Consider the following 21171-nt stretch of genomic DNA (forward strand, 5'->3'; position numbering starts at 1 on the left):
TATTTAGGGCTTTAAAGGTAATAACCAACACCTTGTACTGGGCCCGGAAACCAATAGGCAGCCAGTGGAGGGACCTCAGAACTGGAGTGATATGGTCCCTTCTAGATGTTCCTGACACAAGCCTGGCTGCCATGTTTTGAACCAGCTGTAGTTTCCAAACCAGGCACAAGAGTAGCCCCATGTAGAGCGCATTACAGAAGTCAAGGCGGGAGGTTACCAGTGCGTGCACAACAGTCTCGAGATCCCTTACTTCCAGAAAAGGGCACAGCTGGCGTATCAGCCGAAGCTGATAACAGGCGCTCCTGACCGTCGCATTCACCTGAAGTACATATAACTTCTCTTCCTCCATCTCCTTAAAGGCACCAATTCCCGTTAAAGGCACCAATTCAACACATGCCATCTCAGTTTTACAATGTACAGAAGAGTAGTTTGTATCCACACATTTATTTATTTTTTAACTATTTTTTCTTTTCTGATCCTCCCCCCCCCCCCCTTTTAACCACATCAAAGATCTGGGGAGCAGAAATTCAAGAATGAACACAAACATCCAGTGTAAAAAACATATGGTAAAAGCCATCCTTAAGGAAATATGAAAGAACAAGCTATTCTAAGCTGTCTTGGTCTTTGTTTTTTGTGCTCACATTGCTTCAGCACTCTGAAGCTTTCCTTTCTTTACTTTTGAATGCATAGAAATTAGTCTATGTTGGCCTTTTTTTAGGATTGTCACATGTTAAGTATTGATTTAAGGAGTAGGAGTACTGGATTTAAAATACATAAAGAAAGCAACCACATGGAAAGAAGGCAATGACAGTATGATATCTAACCTGATCTAGGTAAAACAGAGAGTAGTTCCAGGACACTCTTGCTTTTGTTTCTACTTAGTTTTTAAAGAAAATAACATATTCTGTCCTCTGAGGTACCTATAAGGTTGCTGATGGAATTTAACAGTTTAGCAGATTTTATGTATTTGTATACTGTGATAGAGCATAAGTGGAGAAAATGTGGCTCATGGATCAAACGTCCCAAAGGTCAAAAACACCTTACAGAAATAATCCAGTTTGAGACTGCTTTAACTGCCCTGGTTCAATGCTAGGGAATCCTGGGAACTGTAGTTTTGTGAGACATTAAGCCTTCTCTGTCAGAGAGTTGTGGTGCCACAATCAACTACAATTCCTAGGATTCCCTAGCACTGAGCCAATTCTCTCTCTCTCTCTCTCTCTCTCTCTCTCTCTCTCTCTCTCTCTCTCTCTCTCTCACTCGCGCACACACCAATTCAGAGCTCACACACATACGCACAAAATCAGTAATTTTGTGTGTTAGAGTATTCATAAATAAGAATATTTCAGACTGCACTTGTTCAATTTTCTAGCATTCTGTAGAAACAGAGAATGATCAAAATAGATTGACTCATTTTACATGTGCAGCTAATGGTAACTACAAGAAATTAAAGGTAAACCCCAGAGACTGGATAAACAGTGTGGACAAGAGGATGGTAGGCCCCATTAGGTCTCTATAGGACTTTGAAGAACTGCACTCATGCCCCCCAATCCCTGAAATTTTTAAAGCATTATTTAAATGCCTGAAAATTGCCTTCTGTAGATGTGGAGGACAGTTTTACCATGTCCCTGCGGAGGGGGGCTGTTTTAGACCCAAGGGATAACTTTTCCTAAACATGAAATTTTTCTTGGCTAGTTTGTTTGTTTTTCCTTGGCCCAAAACATGATCAAATTGTCTCTTTTAGTTTTATCTCTGCTGGAAAGCTTTCCTGACCAGAAAAAGTCCTCTATTGAACCTAAAGCAGCTCAAGAAGAGTACCAGAACATGGTGAAATTGGGCCCATTTACCTTTATTCCATCTTAAGTTTTTCCTATTTATAAAAAGCCCTCTCCTACATATTTTCCTCTTCATCTTTCAGAGGAAGTGTGTCCTAGTTAGAAAAGGCCTCTCTCTCCAAAATATGTTCTTAGTTGTATGTTTTCTCTCAGGCAAAAAACCCCAAGCCAGTCTAATGAAATCCCCCCTCCCCGTTTGAGTTCTTGATACTAGCCGGGTGTGCTTACTACTATTTCAGACTGTATTTGATGCAGCCGATGTTTGCCTAAAAGTCAGAACTTTGAGTAAAGCTCATTTGACAGTGCTATAAACAAGGTGGTGTGCTCTCAATTGTCATATGTTCAGCCCCAAATTCCAGCAAAGCTTGAACTTTGAGTTCATTTCGATGCAATAAGATGTTTTACTACCTCTCTTCCTCTCAAAGGGCTAGACTTTACAGCTGAAAGTAATCACTGAAATAAAAGTGCCAGTTAATCCTTTTAGCAGTAAACACTTTTCATGGCAGTTTTGGTTCTCTCCATATGGGCCAAGTGCATTTCTTTGGTTCATCTTAAATATTTTGTTTCTGTTCCTTTCAAATGTGCTAGGAATATTTGGAGTTCATTAGTAGTTACAGGTTGGTGACTGCCTATTGGGGACTTAACCTCTTGTTGGGATGACATCCTTGATAACAAGACAAAGACTGAAAAACACTTTGTGCACAAAGCTTGCAACCCCAGGTGCACTTACCTGGGAATAAGCTCTAATAAAGTTGATTATATCTGGTGGTGACCTTGTTCTAGCAGACAGTTCTGCTTGTGCAAAGTTTGCATCCAGATATTTCCCACCCACCATGATTAGCCCTCATGCCCTCCAAAAAGCTGTTTTTGATCGTTTAGGGATCCCATGGAAAATATGGCATATTGATGCCTTGAATATGGGGCAGAACAGGCTAAAAGAGGTAAAGGACATGCAAGGATAGTGAAAATTCCTGTCCTTGCATGAGTGGAATTACTTTGCAGTAGCACCAAGCCACTACTGACTATTTCCCCTTGGAGCTTACTTCTAAGTAGAAACATACAGGGTTGAGCTGTACAAATACAAAATCAGGAATCTTCTCCTTTCACAGTTCACTTTTGGTTTTCAATAGCTACTTCTTTAGTTCCCTTGTAATCTGAGAAGAATGTGGAGGGGAGGCGTCCTGTAATTCATGCAACAGCAAGATAGGAAACAAAAAGCAGATGTCCTTGGGCACAGAAGCAGCAACTGAAAATAAATATTTAAAGAAAGCTGAGGCTGAAAAATTGAGGCCCAGTACAGACCAGGGCTTTGCCGTGATTGTACACGCCTGTCCGTATGGGACGCGCAACAATGATGTCCATGTGACACCGTGCCTAAACAGCGCAGCATGGATGCCATTGTTGTGTGCAATGATGCCAATGGCGCCCCTTGCACAGTGCAAAAAGAACCTGTCAGGAGTGGGTTCTTTTTAGGCCTCACGGAGGCTGCAACATTTGTCTGCTGCGGCCTCCATCCAGGGGAGAAAGGGGTGGCCTCTGGCTGATCCTTTCTCCCAATCTATACAGCCCCTCAGTTACAAAACCTCACTATAAATTTCAGCACAAAATATTTTTTGTCATAGACATGTTTTTCTTAGATATTGTGTGTGTGTGTGTGTGTGGTGATCAGTGGCATCGCACACCAAGGTGTCAAGTGGGGTTGGGACTTCAGGAAAGACCCAAAAGGCCCTCTCCCAACTTCCTGCTACACGTGGCTTTATTTCAGAGTACAGTGGGCCCTTGCTTTACACGGGGGATCCGTTCCAGAACCCCCCACACGTAAAGCAGAAAATGTGCATGCTTGAGCCCCATTATATCCAATGGGGGTCATGCTTGCTGTGTGGCCGCGCGTGCACCCTGTGGCCACGCACACCATTCACGAGCCCCATTGGATACAATGGGGCTCGTGCTCGCCACGCAGCTGTGTACACACGCCAGGCATTTGCCGTTTCCTGGGTGGCTTCAACATATGCTGAAAGCCGCCTATAAGGAGCCCACATATGGAGCAGGCTCACTGTAAAGCCACATGGGACAGAGACTGGGGAACGCCGTGCCCTCTCCCTCCCTGCTGCACACTGTGGCATGTGGCAGGGATGTGAGGGACACTCACCAGGTGTCATCCCTCCTTCAGCGGTGTCACCCAGTGCGGTCCACACCCTCCACACCTCCCTAATGACACTACTGATGGTGGTGAGTTTTTTTTTTTTAATTTTTATTTTTTTGATAGCCATTATCAAGTCAAGTCACATCATAGGGCATTTAAGACATTCAGAAGTGGTTTGCACTGCTTCCTTCCATGCAGTACAGCAAGACTTACCGGTACATAATGTACCACTCCCATTGTCATTGAGATATCCTCTACCAGTTTCGCCTTCCATTTCTCCTGCTACCAAGCAACTTCCTCTCAACATATTAAAGTGTTTGGCAATTTCATATATAGAACATATATAGAGGCAGGATTGGACTTGGAAGGAGGAAGTGTGAAAATATGAGGGAAGAATATCAACGATTAAGATATGCAAATGACTCCATATTACTGGCAGAAAATAATAGTATGGGCTTAAAATGACTACTAATGAAAGGTAACAAAACTAATAAAGTACAGTAGGCCCTTGGTATATGCGGGGGATCCGTTCCGGACCCCCCCGTGTATGCCAAAATCCGTGTATGCTCATCTCATTTGTCCCCAATGGCGGCGCGTGTGTATGCGCGCCACCATTGGGGACAAAAGTCCCTCTCCTCCCCTCCTCTTACCCTCCCTCCCCCTTCCTGCTTACCTGCTCCGTCGCCGCGCTGCCACCTCCCGCTTCCTCGCCGCCTCCACGGTTTAAGGGCTGGGGGCAGCTTGGAGGCCAAGAGGCCTCCAGGCTGCCCCCGGCCCTTCATCTGCAGCGGCGGGGAGGACGGGGCCAAGCTTCGTCCTCCTTGCCGCCGCCACCGCGAAAGAGCCGGGTGCAGACTTGAACCATGGCGGCGGAGGAGGCGGAGGCGGCGCAGCGACGGAGCAGGTAAGCAGAGAGGGGAAGGGGGAGGGATAGAGGGTAGGTAGATAGGTCGATGGGAGGGAGGGAGGGAGGGAGGGAGGGAGGGAGGGAAAGAGGAGGAGAGGAGAGGGACTTTTGTCCCCAATGGCGGTGCACGTGCACACGCGCCGCCATTGGGGACAATTTCCCCGGATTTGCCATGCGCGTATGCTCAAATCCACGCATGGCAAATCCGCGTATAGGAGGGCCGACTGTACAAAAGGGTTATAAATGAATATTAAGAAAACAAAAATAACCGCATGTGATTTAAGGAGTCCTGGTAGTGCAGTGGTTAAATGCTAATACTGCAGCCACACATTGTGAGTTCAATCCTAGGGGGCTCCAGGTTGACTCAGACTTGTGTCAGTTAAATGGCTGGTAAAATGAACACCCAGCTTGTTGGGGGCAGTTGGTTTACAGGCTGTAAACCATCTAGAGAGTGCTGAGTTCACTGTGAAGCAGTATAAAAATGTAAATTCAACTTAAATGTGGATGGTGAAAACATAAAAATAGTTTAGAGTTTTCTATATTTTCTGTGAGTCATTAATCAAATTGGAGACTGTGGTCAAGAAATCAGAAGAAGATTAAAATTTGGAAGGGCATCTATGAAGGCACTAGATGACCATTTGAAGAGATATAGATATATTTTCTATAAAGCTATAGAAGTCAATACCAAAGTCAGAATTATCCATACTGTAGTATTTTTTATTTTTGTGTTTTTGAAAGCTGGGCAGTGAAGAAAAGTAACAGGAAGAAAATTAACTTATTTGAAACGTGATGCTAAGGGTGCTATGGCAACCTTGGACTGCAAATAAAGAGAACTAAATAGATCTGTGGGCAAGTCAAGTATGAACTCTCACTCGAAGCCAAAATGTCTAAACTGAGACTATTGGACTTTGGACTTTGAACATACCATGATCTGCTGGAAAAGACAATAATGCTCAGTAGAATGGAAGGCAATAGGAAGATGAAGGCAACCTTAGAAGTGGATTGAGTCAGTAAAGAAAGGAAGTCAATGCTCTGAGTTGGCAAGATCTATACTGTTAATAACAGGATGTCTTGGAGGTCTCTCATTTATAGGGTTGACATAAGTCAAAGCCAACTTAACGGCACATAAAAACAAAAAGATGGATTTAGAAAAATAAGATGGCTTAAGGGATACGTGCAGAGAAGAGAAAGGCTGTTGTACTGTGGACATCTCATGAGGTGACACAACTCACTGAAAATGACAGTAATGATATGTAAATCTTGTCAGATCGATCTTTTTCAGTGGTCTCGGGTGGTCAGACCTCGTCTTCTGTCCCCTTATCTGTTGGAGTTCCTCAGGGCTCTGTTTTGGGTCCCCTTCTGTTCTCTCTATACACACTCTCCCTTGGCAAACTTATCAGTTCTTTTGGTTTCTCCTACCATCTTTACGCCGATGATACCCAGCTATACCTTTCCACCCCTAATCTTTCACCAGAGTTAGAGCAGCAAGTGTCATCCTGTTTAACAGCTGTCTCCCACTGGATGCACCATCGGCGTCTGAAGCTCAATATGTCCAAGACCGAGCTTCTTGTTTTCCCTCCTAAGCCCACCCTTCACTATTCCTTTGCTATTTCCGTCAATAACATCTCGATCCAGCCTGTCCAGGAAGCCCGCAGTCTTGGTTTCATCTTTGACTCCTCTTTGTCATTTATCCCTCAGATCCAAACTACAGCCAAAGTCTGTAGATTTTTTCTCTATAATATCGCCAAAATTCGTCCATATCTCTCAGCTTCTACCGCAAAAACACTGGTCCATGCCCTAGTGGTCTCACGACTAGACTACTGTAACCTCCTCCTGGCAGGGCTTCCTCTCTCTCACCTCCACCCATTAATTTCTGTTCAGCATTCAGCTGCACGCATTATTTCACTCGCTCGCCGTTATGATCATGTCTCCCCTCTGTTGTCTTCCCTTCACTGGCTCCCTCTTCCTTTCCGCATCAGGTACAAACTTCTGCTACTCACCTTTAAAGCCCTGCATGGGCTGGCCCCTCTTTATTTAACCAATCTTCTCTCTCCCTACATTCCTACTCGCACTCTCCGCTCTGGTAGCCAAAGTCTCCTCTCTCAACCTAGGATCTCCTCTGCCCCATCCCGGATCCGTCCCTTCTCTCTTGCTGCCCCTCATTCCTGGAACCTTCTTCCTCTGCATGCACGGCTCATCACTTCCCTAACCAGCTTTAAGACAGAGCTGAAAACCATATTGTTTAGGGAAGCGTTCTCAGGGAATTTGTGATTGTCATCTGGCTGTCTGACACTATTTGATGTGATGTGATTTGTTTGATATTTGATGTTTTTAATCTGTTTTTTTTTCCTCTTTTTTCTATATGGTAATTTTATCTATTCCTCTTTTAATTGTTATTATCTTAGAATGTACGCCTTGGGCAGGCTTTTATTTACTCCTAATTTTACCGACTTTGTACAGCGCTGTGTATAATTACAGCGCTATAGAAATAAAGTTTAATAATAATAATAATAAATAATACAAGGGCCATCCAGTCCAACCCCCTGCCATGCAGGAAATCTAAATCAAAGCATCCCCGACAGATGACCATCCAGCGTCTGTTTAAAGACTTCTAAGGAAGGAGACTGGCTATGAGTTTGTGGGACCTGTGCAGGGCTGATGATGACTGGGCCTCAAGGAGTTCTCTTATTTATAGGGTTATCTGAAGCCAGCTTGGTACCAAATAACTAAAACAACAAAAACAGTCAAGAAACAAAAGGTCCAGTGTTGTTTTCCATGTTGAATTTTTCTATCTTTGCTAGTTAATTTATCTTCCCACAAAGAGCACAGTTGGGATTAAACAGTGGAGGAGCACTGCTCGGTTCTTCTAGAAGTCAAGTAGATAGCAATAAAAATAACCCAAAAAAGTCTAGGCAGGGCAGTGTACTCTTTGTGGGGGATGGGGTGGGGATGCTTCTCTTGGCCTTTTTCTCTGAAGTATATACCATATGGAAATGTGTTTCCCATATGGAAACTTTCCCACGTGCTTGTATTCCTTATTAATATAACATATGGCTTGATTTTTTTTCTTAAGTAATCCACTCTTCATTTAGATAATGTATTGTTTTCTAATTATGACACAGTTGTAAGGTGGATTGCTTTGGGATTTTTGGAGGTTGGTGTCAGGGTGATTGTTACTTGATACCAGGGAGCTTGTTAGCACATCTAGTAGCCATATACCTTAGATCAGTGATTGGCTACCTAGTGCCCTTCAGATGTTTGGGGTTGTAAGTTTCATAGAATAATAGAGTTGGAAGTCAGCATAACCAGTAGTCAAGAATGCTAAGAGTTGTATTTTATCATTATTTATTTTATTTATATTCTGCCTTTACTCTAGATATGACCCAAGGCAGCTCACAGAAAGAAATCAGTCAAAATCTACAGTGCAATTTTAAAAACAATTAAAATGGTCACAAAACAATAAAAATTATTTAAAAACATACAGTACAAAGGGTTTAAAAAATAATCCCCACCCCTAATAAAATAACCTTCCTGGTGTGGTTACATATTAAAAGCCTGCTGAATCAAAAAGTTTTTTGCCTGCCTGTAAAAGAAAAGTGGGGAAGGAGCCAGACACAAAGGTTGTTCCAGAGGGTGGGAGCAGCCACTGAGAAGGCTCTCTTTCATGTCCTCACCAAATAAGACTTTGATGGGGTCAGGACCAAAAAGACAAGCTTTCCCTAAATATCAGAGTTCTTGTAATTTGTATGAGATAGTCTTTCAGATAGTCTGGACCTAAGCTGTTCAAGAGCTTTATAGGACATGACCAGCACTTTGAATTGTGCCTGGAAATGAACCAGTAGCCAGTGAAACTGTTTCACCAAGGGAGTTATATGGCCCCAGTCAGTATTGTGGCTGCTGTGTTTTGAACTTAGTGTAGTTTCCAAACAGTTTCCAAAGGCAGCCCCACATAGAGTGTGTTGAGTAGTCCAAGCAGGTTGTAAGCAAGGCATGCATCACCTTAGTCCTATTTGATGTCTCAAGGAACTTGTTTTAAAATGTGCAAATATGTCCCTGGCCACTGCTGAAACCTGGGCATCCAAGACTCAGAGTTGAGTCCAGGAGAACACACAAGCTGCAAGATTTCAGGTAATCTGAACCCCATCCATCACAGTCAGAGTCACTTTTCCTGATCGGTCTTTTGACTGACCAGGAGCTCCTCTATTGCGTCTGGATTAAGTTTCAATTTGTTTGCCCTCATCCAGCCCATTACTGACAACAGAAACTGATTCAATATGACACAGCTTCCTTGGAATCAGATAGGAAGGAGAAATAGAGTTAGATGCCGTCGGCATACTAGTGACACCATGCCCCAAAACTCTGGCATACTTCTCTCAGTGGTTTCATGTAGATGTTAAAGGACTCTCAATCCTTCTTCATCAGTTTAGAGAGGGCACATCTTGAATGTGGGTAGAGTATTTACAGTGGCCACATTCTCTGGACTTGAGACTGGCATGGATGGAAAAGGGAGTGATTTTAACTACAGGAGCTGCTCCAAAGCGAAGGACTCTTTCCAAGTACTGACCCCAGATACTCCTCCACGTCCTTCCCCAAAGACATGTCTTCATCACACACAAACATTGTTTCTTCTGCTATCTCTTTTCTTGGCCTGTTTGACAAAAGAAAGCAAGAGCAGTAGTGCAGTTCCAAGAGGCCAGCCAAATCCTAGCAAAGCTCACAAAGTTTAAGCAGGGTCCCAAATTTTAAAGCTCCTTTTTGCTGCCACTTCTCCCCAGCTACCATGTGCTCCAGTTCCTCACTCAAGACAGTCAGTCTGTCCCAAGATGGAACTGCTCTGAGCCACTGAAGTGATGCCCTGTGCCCAAGTCTTTCAAGAGTTTCCCAACCATCAGTGCCACTACTAGCAAAATATGTGGCTAAGAGAGTGGCCTGAAATGGGCAGGCAAAAAGCTGAAGACCCCACACCACAAAGAGATCAGCAAGGTTATACACTGGTTTTAAGGGACTCTGAAAAAGGTTTCAGCAACCTCACTCCCCACTTTGTCCTTCCCCTTTTTCTAACCCCGAGGGGTAACATACCACCCATTTTGGAAATCATTGATTTAGACAGTGCACATTCAATACTGGCATCATTGCTGAGTTCAGGATTTTGTTTCCAAGAATCTCACTGATATTTATTACACAGATTATTGGACAAAGGGGAGGATGAAAATGCTTGGGTGTAAGGCTTTCTGGAAATGATCTTTGGTTGGTAGATGGGCTAGCTAGAGCCTTGCGTTTGCACTCTTTACAAAATGTAATGTTGCAGCTTTGATGGAAATGAGTTTGCATGAACATACTATTTGCTGTGATGGAAATGAATAAATGTACAAGTTCAGTTAAGTCTTTTTATGCGTGGTTGTACCTTGGAGAGACAAAAGTATAGAGAGGCTATGAATCATTGTTCATAAAAGAAACAGAGGGAAGGCATGACACATTGTCCTTTACATCTTCTGATCTGCTAGCACAATGATGCAGTAAATATCAATCATGTCTTGTGTGATACATTATAAAAGGAGGATGATCACATCTCTTATTCTGAGCAGTTTCCCAAGTGATGTGTACATGTACAGTGTGCACTTCACTTGGGAAAACAGAATTGTTATCAGAGTGTACTAGTTTCAGTGACCTATTATGATCTTCTATACATACGAATCAGTAGTCCCCTTCCATTTGTGTCTTGTCTTATTGGCACTTAGAATCATAGAGTTGGAAGAGACCGCAATGGTCATCCAGTCCAACCCCCTGCTATGCAGGAAATCTAAATCAAAGCATCCCCGACAGATGACCATCCAGCCTCTGCTTAAAGACCTCCAAGGAAGGAGACTCCACTACACTCTGAGGGAGTTTGTTCCACTGTCGGACAGCCTTTACTGTCAGGAAGTTCTTCCTAATGTTGAGGTGGAATCTCTTTTGCTGTAGCTTGCATCCATTGTTCTGGGTCCTGTTCTCTGGAGCAGCAGAAAACAAGCTTGCTCCCTCCTCAATATGACATCCCTTCAAATATTTAAACAGGGCTATCATATCACCTCTTAACCTTCTCTTCTCCAGACTGAACATCCCCAGCTCCCTAAGTCGTTCCTCATAGGACATGGTTTCCAGACCCTTCACCATTTTGGTCACCCTCCTTTGGACACGCTTCAGTTTCTCAACATCCTTTTTAAATGGTGGTGCCCAGAACTATGTATGGACAAAAAGTCTAGGGGGGATGAAAAAAGGAAACACTAATTTTATTAAAACAATGTTGCAATGAGATGCTAAAAGGAAATAAAAAGCATAAAGTATATGCAATCCTATAAACACACAGGCTTGTGCTGGCCTGTTTATTAAAACAATGTTGCAATGAGATGCTAAAAGGAAATAAAAAGCATAAAGTATATGCAATCCTATAAACACACAGGCTTGTGCTGGCCTGTAAGCCACGCCCTAACAAACACAAGGCTAGTGTTGCCAGTCAGTACTAGGCTTGAAAACTGCAAATCTCAAACAGTATAACAGAACATAAGGAGGTGTCAAACATACAAAATGCCAGTACAATGGCAGATAAATTCCTTTGCACCTCTCAGTAGAAAATTAAAAGGTATAGCACAGTACACCCATTACAATTGCAAAGTGAACAAACAGACCAAACGTGTTTCAACTATGCATCTTCATCAGTGGTCATGGAAAACTAGTATTGCAGCCTTGTAAGGTATATCATATAATATGTAGAGACATCCAGTCGCAGTAAGCAGGTTGTTGGTCTTCTTGGACCTAGTATGATGCCAAAGACTTGGATGTCCCGCATCCAATACAAGCCCAGAACTGGACACAATATTCCAGGTGGGGCCTAACCAGAGCAGAATAGAGTGGAACTATTACTTCCCTTGATGAAGACACTACACTGCTATTGATGCAGCCTAAAATTGCATTGGCCTTTTTAGCTGCTGCATCGCACTGTTATATGGATTCAGTAATTACCAGTATCAACAACAGCAGAATGTAACTTTTTTTCAGCATTTTAAGGAGAAGGAAGAGACTATCTAAGGGTTTCTCAAAACATGATAACAGAGATGGCTAAATTATAGAGGACTTTGGAGCTGTGCAGCCTGGCCACTTGGGCCAGCTTGGGAGCGGAGTTGGGGCATAGCATCTCCATGACGCATGCCCCGGCTGTGCCCTCAGGGTGGCATGATACTACACAGCATCACGGCATTCCTCTGGCGCTGCATACAAACAACACAGCACCGAAGGAGCACCTGCAAGCCGCAGCAACACAGCTATCATGCCCTTTGCAGAGTGCAAAATGGAGCCACTTTTTGTGGCTCCTTTTTGAGCCCTGCAAGGGTCAGAGAGGTCAGATCGGGACTGCGGCTGCGGTTGCCGAGGCCCGGATCTGGCTGTAGCAGGGGCGTCTCCAGGCCGCCCCTTCAGGGCTGTGTGTACAGCCCCAAAGTTTGCAACTAAATTGTTTCAATAAGCAGGGTTGCAGGCTGATACATTACTACACATAATTAAAAGGAAAATTCACTACCTACTGAGTTAAAAATATTAAAATGTAATTTTATCACAGAAATGTTAATTGTGAAAAATTGGATGCAAAATAAATATGATATGGATGGAACTGTGAGATAATATATGTAACATATTAATCAGCAGGAAATTATTACAGATCTTGCCTTCCACCAAACATTCCAAGTGAAAGCACTGAACTTAGGAGATCCTGCAATAAAATTCTAAAATGTGTAATACAAAATATGCAGTTGCAATAAAATACTGCAGTTGCCTTCTCCTGTGCAAATACAGTGGGCCCTCCCCATATGTGGGGGATCCATTCCTGAGACATACACCCCACATATGGGGGAAAATGTGTATGCTCAAACTCCATTTGTTTTAATGGGGGTGCACACCATTTTACTTCTGGCAGCTTAACCTTCCGCATAAGGTGAAAGTTGCCTATAGTACACCCACATATGGCACAGCCGCACTGTATGAGATTTATGTGAACAGGAATACCGTAACTATTGGGACTTAGTAGTTTAGTATTTTAGTTCTGTTGATTCAGTGGATCTATTTCTGTTGGGACTAATTACTAGATTTTTAGATCATTCGCCTCTTTACACATTTAACACTTTCAGTGATTCAGGTGGATCACAAGTATACATGCGAAGGGTAAAAAAGAGCAACAAATAATTATGTCACTGTTATGTTCTTTACTAGCAATATCTAATTCTGGTGGTGCTGCTGTACAATTTTGCTTGTCACTGTAACAAACCAAAGCAGCGAGCACACACAGGCCCAGTACTTGAAAGGTGATACTTACAGATCAACACCTTTGCAAATATCCTAGTAGATATCCATCTTTATCCGGTTGATTCCAGAACTTTCCAAATAACCATATGATCCATCTACTGACCAGATGGTACTTCTCTTCCTTCTGCTTCTGGTAGTTATGGGCACTGCAGATTCATATAAATGTGGAACAAGATGGGAAACTATCACATGGGAAATTTGGAGAAAGTTAATCTCCACTGATCTCAGACTGTCTCATCTCCTATCCATTCTTTCCTTCTCTCACAACTTCTGAATCTTTCTGCTATTTGTGCACCACCTGAGGCTATATTCTTCATACATCTCTATCCCTTGACTGTCTTTTCAGTTGCTTAAAGAAATAACCTTCAGAATATCTTTCAGGTGTCAAACAAATTGAGCTTCTACAAGTTGAGCCTTTCTAATATTAATCTTGCTGCTGCTATGTGCCTTCAAGTCTACTCTGACTAATGTTTACCCTGTCATAGGATTTTCTTGGCAAGACCTTTTTGGAGGATTTTTCCATTGTCTTCCTCTGAGGCTGAGAGAGTGCAGCCCTTGGCTGATCAGGAATTCAAACATAAAATCATTGCCCAGCACTCAAACCACTACAAAAGACTGACCCTAATCTTATTCTAGTCACTGTTAAAACATTTCTTTAAATGTGCTGCTCCAAAATGTACTGAAAATACACTTGAGAACCCACAATCCTGAGTTCTGCTTACTTTGTTCTTCCGATGGTTTCAAATATACATCTGATTTATTAAGACACACCAATGCACACCTTGCTTTACTGTTCACATCTCATCTTACCTGGATCCCCTCAAAATGTACCACATTCTCTGTGTATAACCATTATTCCCGTATGACCATCAAGGTTTAATCTTTCCACAGTACTCCAGAGTATGAATAAAGTAACACTAAATCAAGGTGTAGTAGCTGGCTGTCTAAAAGACATAGGATGATGCTCACCCTCCTTACCCTTCCTTGTTTCTGTTTGACTTCTCCTATAGTAGGCCCATGGCATGCACTTTCTATAGTTTTTGTAAAATACCTTCTGAGAGAAGTGAGCATTTGCTGGAACCAGCAATTCTGCAGTACAGCATGATAGTTCACTTATAGTACCACACTGCTCAGGATACAATGTGACCTTAGCACAATACATATGAAAAAAACAAATATCATCCACCAGGCCCAGGAATAAAATGGTCATGGAACAATCATGCTTTCACCAGGGTTTCCATATCATAGAATAATGGTGATTTGTCTGATTTTATCTATAGCCTCCCTTTCCTCACAGGAATCTGGATGGGTGGTTGCAAAACAGACTCTGGAATAGAAACCAAATGGCCACCAGGCAGTTTGCATAATAGTCCAAACTCTATAGCCCATAGTATATTTGAATCGGATCCAGCAGACTTCACACAACCCCAATTCTAGGACATTGGGCAATATCCACAAAACACTGTGTCAGGCAGAAATGCTAAGAGGAAAAAAAAAGATCTAGCAGGAAAAAAATGTTTATCTGAACAGCAGCTAAAAACATATCCTTTTCCAACTGGAAGGGAAAATGTAATCACAAGAAGTGATTGTGCCCTTACCATAATCCACTATGATATGTGAGAAGGTCACAGCTTCATAAATATTGACACAGTATTCCTTGTGAGTTATGCATGGTAATGTATGTGTATGTGTCAGTCTCACTGAAAACTAATTACTTGCCTGATGTTTTAGGGAGTGGTGAGGGGATATCAAAATGCTACTGGCAAAATTAGAGTGAGCATTGTTAATCTGCCTGAGCCATTTCCCCAAATTTCCAGCTCTTACATTTTTTGTGTGTTTTCATTGAAAGCAAATATTTTAAGATGTTTGCCTATCCAGGGAAATTGGGTAGTTTGTAAATTAAGTGCAGTGGACTAAAGAAAAAGCATAGTGTCTGACAGTGTGCCTCCAAGGAATATCATATAAATCTGGTTTCAGGGCTTGTTTTTGATTTTGAGTAAAAATCCTTATGACTGCTGAACTTCAAAATGTTAGGAAATAGCTAGTTATATATGCCCATTTCCTGTCTTCTTTGCCATTTAGTTGTTGAAGGTGTCAGGGGGAGGTGGCATATGCACTTGGACTGGGCAGAGGGTTTACTTAGACTGTAGTTAAAAGCAAAAACTCTTCAGTTTAAAGAAGTTATCACATAGATTAAAAAAAAACAGTAGCAATTTTGATTGTTTTCAACACCTGTGATGTAGGTAACTCAAGAGGTTGCAGTGAGTTCAGAGGTTTTATCCCAACAGAACTGACTGTGTGAAAAGGCCACTATACTGTATAGCATTCATTTGGAGCAAATTGGTTGGTGTATATTGTCTTAGGGTTATTAAATAGGCTTGTACTGTTAAAAAGTATATATGTAGGTATTATACTACTATCCAATGAATTTAAAATGCCAGTATATGGTTTAACGAAGTATAGGGTTTCACAGACTGTACTGTGTAAGCTAAAGCTTGTTCTGAAATGCATGGATAAATTACTTCTTTACTTGAATATGGATGAAGTATGCTGTGACACATGCTTTGTGTTAATATTCTTTTCTTGCAAATAGCAAAAGCAATTCAGCAAATTTATTTCTGGAAGTCCTTGGAAGCAGTCATTTCTCCCTTTTGCCTCCCCTTTCCCCATCTTTTGCCACTGTTCCAAAGGGAGTAGATTAATAGAGGAAAAATACATACTGCCCTCCAGCTGGCTTCTTTTTTTACTCTCAGTGAACTGACACTGCTGATGTGGCAGTTCCTATAACAGTGTTGTTGCTTTATTGAGCTTTCAATTGTGGTACTTCTTTTAATAATGTAAAATTTGGGTTGTTTGTATTGAACAGATTATCTCCTGGCTCTGATGTCTATGTCACCGTGTCATCCATTGCCTTAGCAAGATCACAGCAGTGCCGTAATTCCCCTAGCAACTTGTCATCTTCCAGCGAAACTGGGTCTGGTGGAGGCACCTACAGACAAAAATCTATGCCTGAAGGGTAGGCTCTTGTGTGTTTATTTCCTTAAATTTCTTTCGGTGTGTTATCTGCATTTCAGTTAGGAAACTGGTATGTGGTATCAATCCCACAGCAGTTAATTCCTTATACTGAAAAAATTCTGGTAAATTGTAGTCTAATTTGATTGCTACTTTGGTATAAGCAGCTTCTTACACTTTCTGCTTCTCTTGAAAGTACGTGTTGTCAACAGATGTATATGTCTAATCTTCATTTGGCAAGGACTGATTGCTGCCATAGATGGCAGATGACCTCTCAAAGTATTTTATATGTCTCTTTATTGCTAGTTCACAGTTGTTCTCAAGGGCTCTTATGGTCCTCAAGGTGCAGTTCTAAGTGGAAGAGGTTAGGAATTATTTATTCTATTTATTTATTCTATTTATTTGTATACCACTTCCCCCCCCCCCAAAAAAAAAATTGGGACTCAAAGCAGCATACAGTTTAAAAGCACTGTATAAAAACTTACAAAAATGACAATTAAAATAGAATTAAACTATTACAATAATAAAAAAGATCATTTGTTTAAATAGTTTAAATGAATACAGTTTTAAAAGGTAAAAGCACTGAAACCATACATTTCCCCTATATCTGCCTTCCTTGGCAAAGTATTGAGTGGCCTGGATGTGTTCATGTTCTTTGCAATCTGCAGACTTCACAGTCACTGCACAGTTTCACTGTTGGGTTCCACACCTACACAGAACATATCTAGAACTTTCTAGAGTATCCCAAGACCAACCTCCCACAAAGTAATAATTGACTGTTTTACAAACATTTCCAGCAAGTTGGCACCTCTGTCTTTCCAATTTCCTGAACAAATAGGATGTAATGTACTGAATAACTTCAGTTCAGAAAAACACAAGCTTCGGCAGGTTCACTTACTCCAAACTCATTATTCTTTTACGGGCATTCAAGTAGAGCCAAAGGTGGAGATGGAGCTTTGGCCAAATGTGTGTACATAACCCCACCTCTAATATTCCCATAGAATAGAGGGCTCCAAGTACATTGAACAGAATGTGTTTACAGACCTTGGCAAAGTTCTGGGTACAAAGTGCAAAGATTTTTGTACATTAAATGCAAAGATCCAAGCAAAACCTAGATATGTGGGGACAGTCTGGGGCAGTTTACGTGTGCCCAGGTACCATTAACAGTCTAGACAGGGCTGTTTTCATTCCATCCAAGCCATTGAAACTGACAACTTACTTAGTCCCTTCAGATGTTGCACAAGCCCCCAACCAGCTTTGCAAGTTTTAGTGGTGTTCTATACTGTCTAGATGGAACTAAGCTAGAGGGTGCTTTTGCGGTATGTGTAGTGAAGATTGCTTCTCCCTCTCAGCAGAAACTCTTGGTTTTTGACTAGCACTCTAGAAGGTTCCAGATATGCTTTGTGTAGGTATAAATCCTATTTTGGGGACTGCACACATGTCTGTTCAAGACACACCAGTTACAGATAGGCAACATCCTTGTTAGGCTTCTGAGTGCCATCATACCTATGTCAGCAGTGACTGTTGCTGCTACTTTAAAGCATGAGCAAGAGCAGATTGCAGCTCAGAGAACAATATATGCCTATTCATCAACACTAGAAAGCTAGCTGTTAGTCTGGAAAAATGCTTTCACGTTCAGTTAATACAGTGTGCCCTCTCCTTATGCGGGGATCCGTTCCAGACCTCTCCGCGCAAGGGGAATTCCACGTGTGCTGGAGCCTCATTGGAAGTAATGGGGCTCACACCCACAGCACACAATGGTACGGCAGCGTGTGCAGCACAGGCGTGCACCCCATTAATTCTTCCGGGGCTCTTCCGGCGCGGCTTTAAATTCATATCTTGAATTTAAAATGCCAGTTTCAGTTTGCAAATTAATTTAACAGTCTCTCTAAAATTAAAATCATTAGTGCACAGTAAGGAACAGTGCTGTATAGTGGTTAGAGTGTTGGACTAGTACTCTGGGAGACCAGGGTTCAAATCCCTGATTGGCTATGGAAGCTCACTGAATAACTCAGGGCAAGTCACACACTCTCTCCCTCAGAGAAAAGCAACCATCCCCTGAACAAATCTTACCAAGAAAACCCTGTGATAAGATTGCCTTAGGATCACCATAAGTCTGAAACAACTTTAAGGCAACAGTAAGTGATGCAGGTATATGAGACTGTTTATTTGCATACCCAAGCAAGACGTGTAACTGACTGGAACTGTTAAAAATTGAGGGGTTTTCATTTTTTGTTGTTGTTAAATGATGTGATTTTAATCTTGTTCCACTTTTCTTTAGAAATTCTGTGGAAGAAACAATATCCTGTGTTTATACCCTCTCCAGAATAAACATCTAACTTTAAAAGTCAGACAAAGTGGGGGAAATAATATATCATCTAGGTAGGATTTTGTGTAATAACTCATTTATATTGGCAAATAATAGGAGAGTTGGATAGATCTCAGATTTCATAACAGTCTTCCACCTCTGTTTGGTTATCTACTTGCCAATTTTGCATTAACAAGGGTTTGTTTTTAAACAAATGTATGAAACTCTATGAAATGTACCATTGTTCCCAACATAAGAAAGCTTATTAATGAAGAAATTAAATCTTGATAACTTTCCAGCATAATTTTAAATATGTAAAAAAATAGCAAAAAATTAATGAATAATAGTGAAATATTGTCATAATGATGGGAAAATCTCCTTCAAGAAAAAAATTAATAAAAATTGCAATGGAGACTGGTATGGAGATTTCCTTTTGTGGTCTCCACTGGATTTTTCTAAAGAGACTTCTTTATTCCTCCTCATTTAATTAGTTAGACATTTATCTGTTTTTTGTATTTTCAGTACATTTATTTGTTCAATGTTTTATTTTCTTTTTCATTAATTAATTTTAAATCTTTTTTACAGGATGAAATTACTACCTCAGCTTTCATCCTGTACAAAACCCACATGACACTTCACAAATTAAGTAGCAGACATTAAATATTTTAAATGAAGAGATTGAAATAGAAACAGTTGTTGGAAACACTGGTACATTTCAGAGTGTTCCATAAATTTGTTTAAAAAGAAACTTTCATTCATGCAAAACGGGCAAGTAGATAACCAAACAGAGGTGTAGTTGGAGGTGGAAGACTGTTAGGAAATCTGAAATCTATCCAACTCCCCAATTATTTGCCAATATAAAGGACAGAGGCAGTATATACAAAATGGCCATTTTTACTTAAAGGAATAAGATTGTCTTCCCAGATTCTATGATTCTAATTGAAAATTATGAAAAGCAGTTGATATCGGTCATATTATCACAATTTGAGCTGGAAAACTTCTCACAGTTAGAGTTTGCTTCTGTTGTGTATATTTCTGTGTGTCTGAGAGAGAGAGAGAGAGAATGTTCAGGTGTTGAAATAAAACCACATCCGTTAGACAGATTGAAGTGTCTAGGTTCCAACATATAGAATTATCATTTTAACAGGAAGATGCATCCTGACAGTGCTTTTATCTACTTTTATTTATTTATTTTTAAAACAGTTATACCCAAACATATATCAAGAGATCTCAGGGCAACTTACAAAGAGCAGTAAAAGAGGTTAAACATGTTAAAAACAGTGAAATAATCTGAACAAGTTAAAAATTGTAAGAGCTGATCCTCTCATTTTTCTCTCCTCTAATTTTATCCTCAGAAGGATGGCAGATATTATACTGGAGCTGTGTGTTTGATCTTGGCATTTTAACATTGCAGTTGAACACTGCAGATGAACATAAGAAGGCAGTGAGAGGCAAAAGCTATGTTTACTTGTTTCTTTATTGTCTCCATTTGCAAATTATAGTCCCACAGTATTAGTGCACGTTCAAGATTTTGAAAGCATGTGCACGTATCAGCTTTGTTCTTGTTATTAATTCCTCTAAAAAGGGACTGCATAGATTCATGGAGAATTAGCCTATCAGCGATTACTAAATTCATAAATGCTTTATACTGTTTCCAGAAATAGAGAAACAGAAATGTTTCTAAATACCAGATACTGGTGAACACTGAGAAGAGAAAGCTGTTGCCTTTTTTTCCCTTGTAGGTTTCCTGTAGGCAGTTATTTGGCTACAGCATGTAACAGGTTTTTATTCTAGAAATGTTTTTGTCTGATCCAGCAGGATCTTTATGCTCTTAAACCTGCACAGATGAGTAACCAGGACATACTTTCATAAGCAAAGGTTTCTGCCTCTGGTCACCAGGCAGACTGATTTCCATTATCATCTTCATGTTCAGTTTATGTCAGCTCACCCTCATCCTATATCAAACTATGTCTAATAACCAGTGCTGAAACAATAATCCATAGGGGATTATGTAATTGTTAAAATGAATGATACATTTGATTGGAAGCAACAGTTCTGAATGGTTGAAATGATTGGAATCTAGTGATTACAGATCTACACACTTAAATTTGTTAGTATGTAAGAAATTAGAGTACTGTTGTTTCATACAAGCAGCAATCAAAACATTGAGAGTAGTTGTGAAGTGACTAAAGCAAGGAGGAGAAATTCATGCACAATAAGCCACTTCCTGAAAACATTTCAGTGACTGAGGTTATTGACAATCAAATGTGCTCTCCCTCCCAAAATCTGTTGTCATGAAAAGACAGAAATTTACAAGATGTGACTCTCATCCATTACATAACCATCTTTATTTTTATCAGTTAACCATGTTTATTTTTAAAATGCATACTGTACAACTTTTTGCTCCTAAAATATGATTTCTTATCTATGTAGTTGGATATATGCTAGAAGATTGGGCTAAGGCTCCTGCCTTAAAATAGGAGAGTGTGAGACTCATTCCATTTGGCTTTCTGAGCTATGTCTTGCATCTAGGGTGCTGTCATACAAGTGGAAGTCTATGCAACCTCATGTACTTTTTCTTCCTCTCCTGCTAAATTACAAGTCTCAGGGCAGGATTTTTTATAAACTCATATTTTTG

The 21171-nt window shown here is 40.9% G+C and overlaps 1 protein-coding gene across 7 annotated transcripts in view; it reads left to right on the forward strand.

Moving 5' to 3' along the window:
* The window catches only part of SIPA1L1 (signal induced proliferation associated 1 like 1), a 238188-nt gene that overhangs the window by 179659 nt on the left and 37358 nt on the right, over positions 1–21171 (forward strand). For all 7 annotated transcript variants that reach the window (XM_089521800.1, XM_089521802.1, XM_089521799.1 and 4 more), the window contains one exon: positions 16080–16229. In XM_089521800.1, the coding sequence (XP_089377926.1) occupies positions 16080–16229 (150 nt within the window). The remainder of the gene's footprint in view (positions 1–16079; positions 16230–21171) is intronic.

Source organism: Sceloporus occidentalis, unplaced genomic scaffold (genome assembly GCF_023333645.1).
Source record: "Sceloporus occidentalis isolate IW3139 unplaced genomic scaffold, rSceOcc1.0.p SCAF_4, whole genome shotgun sequence".
NCBI classification, from domain to species: domain Eukaryota; kingdom Metazoa; phylum Chordata; class Lepidosauria; order Squamata; family Phrynosomatidae; genus Sceloporus; species Sceloporus occidentalis.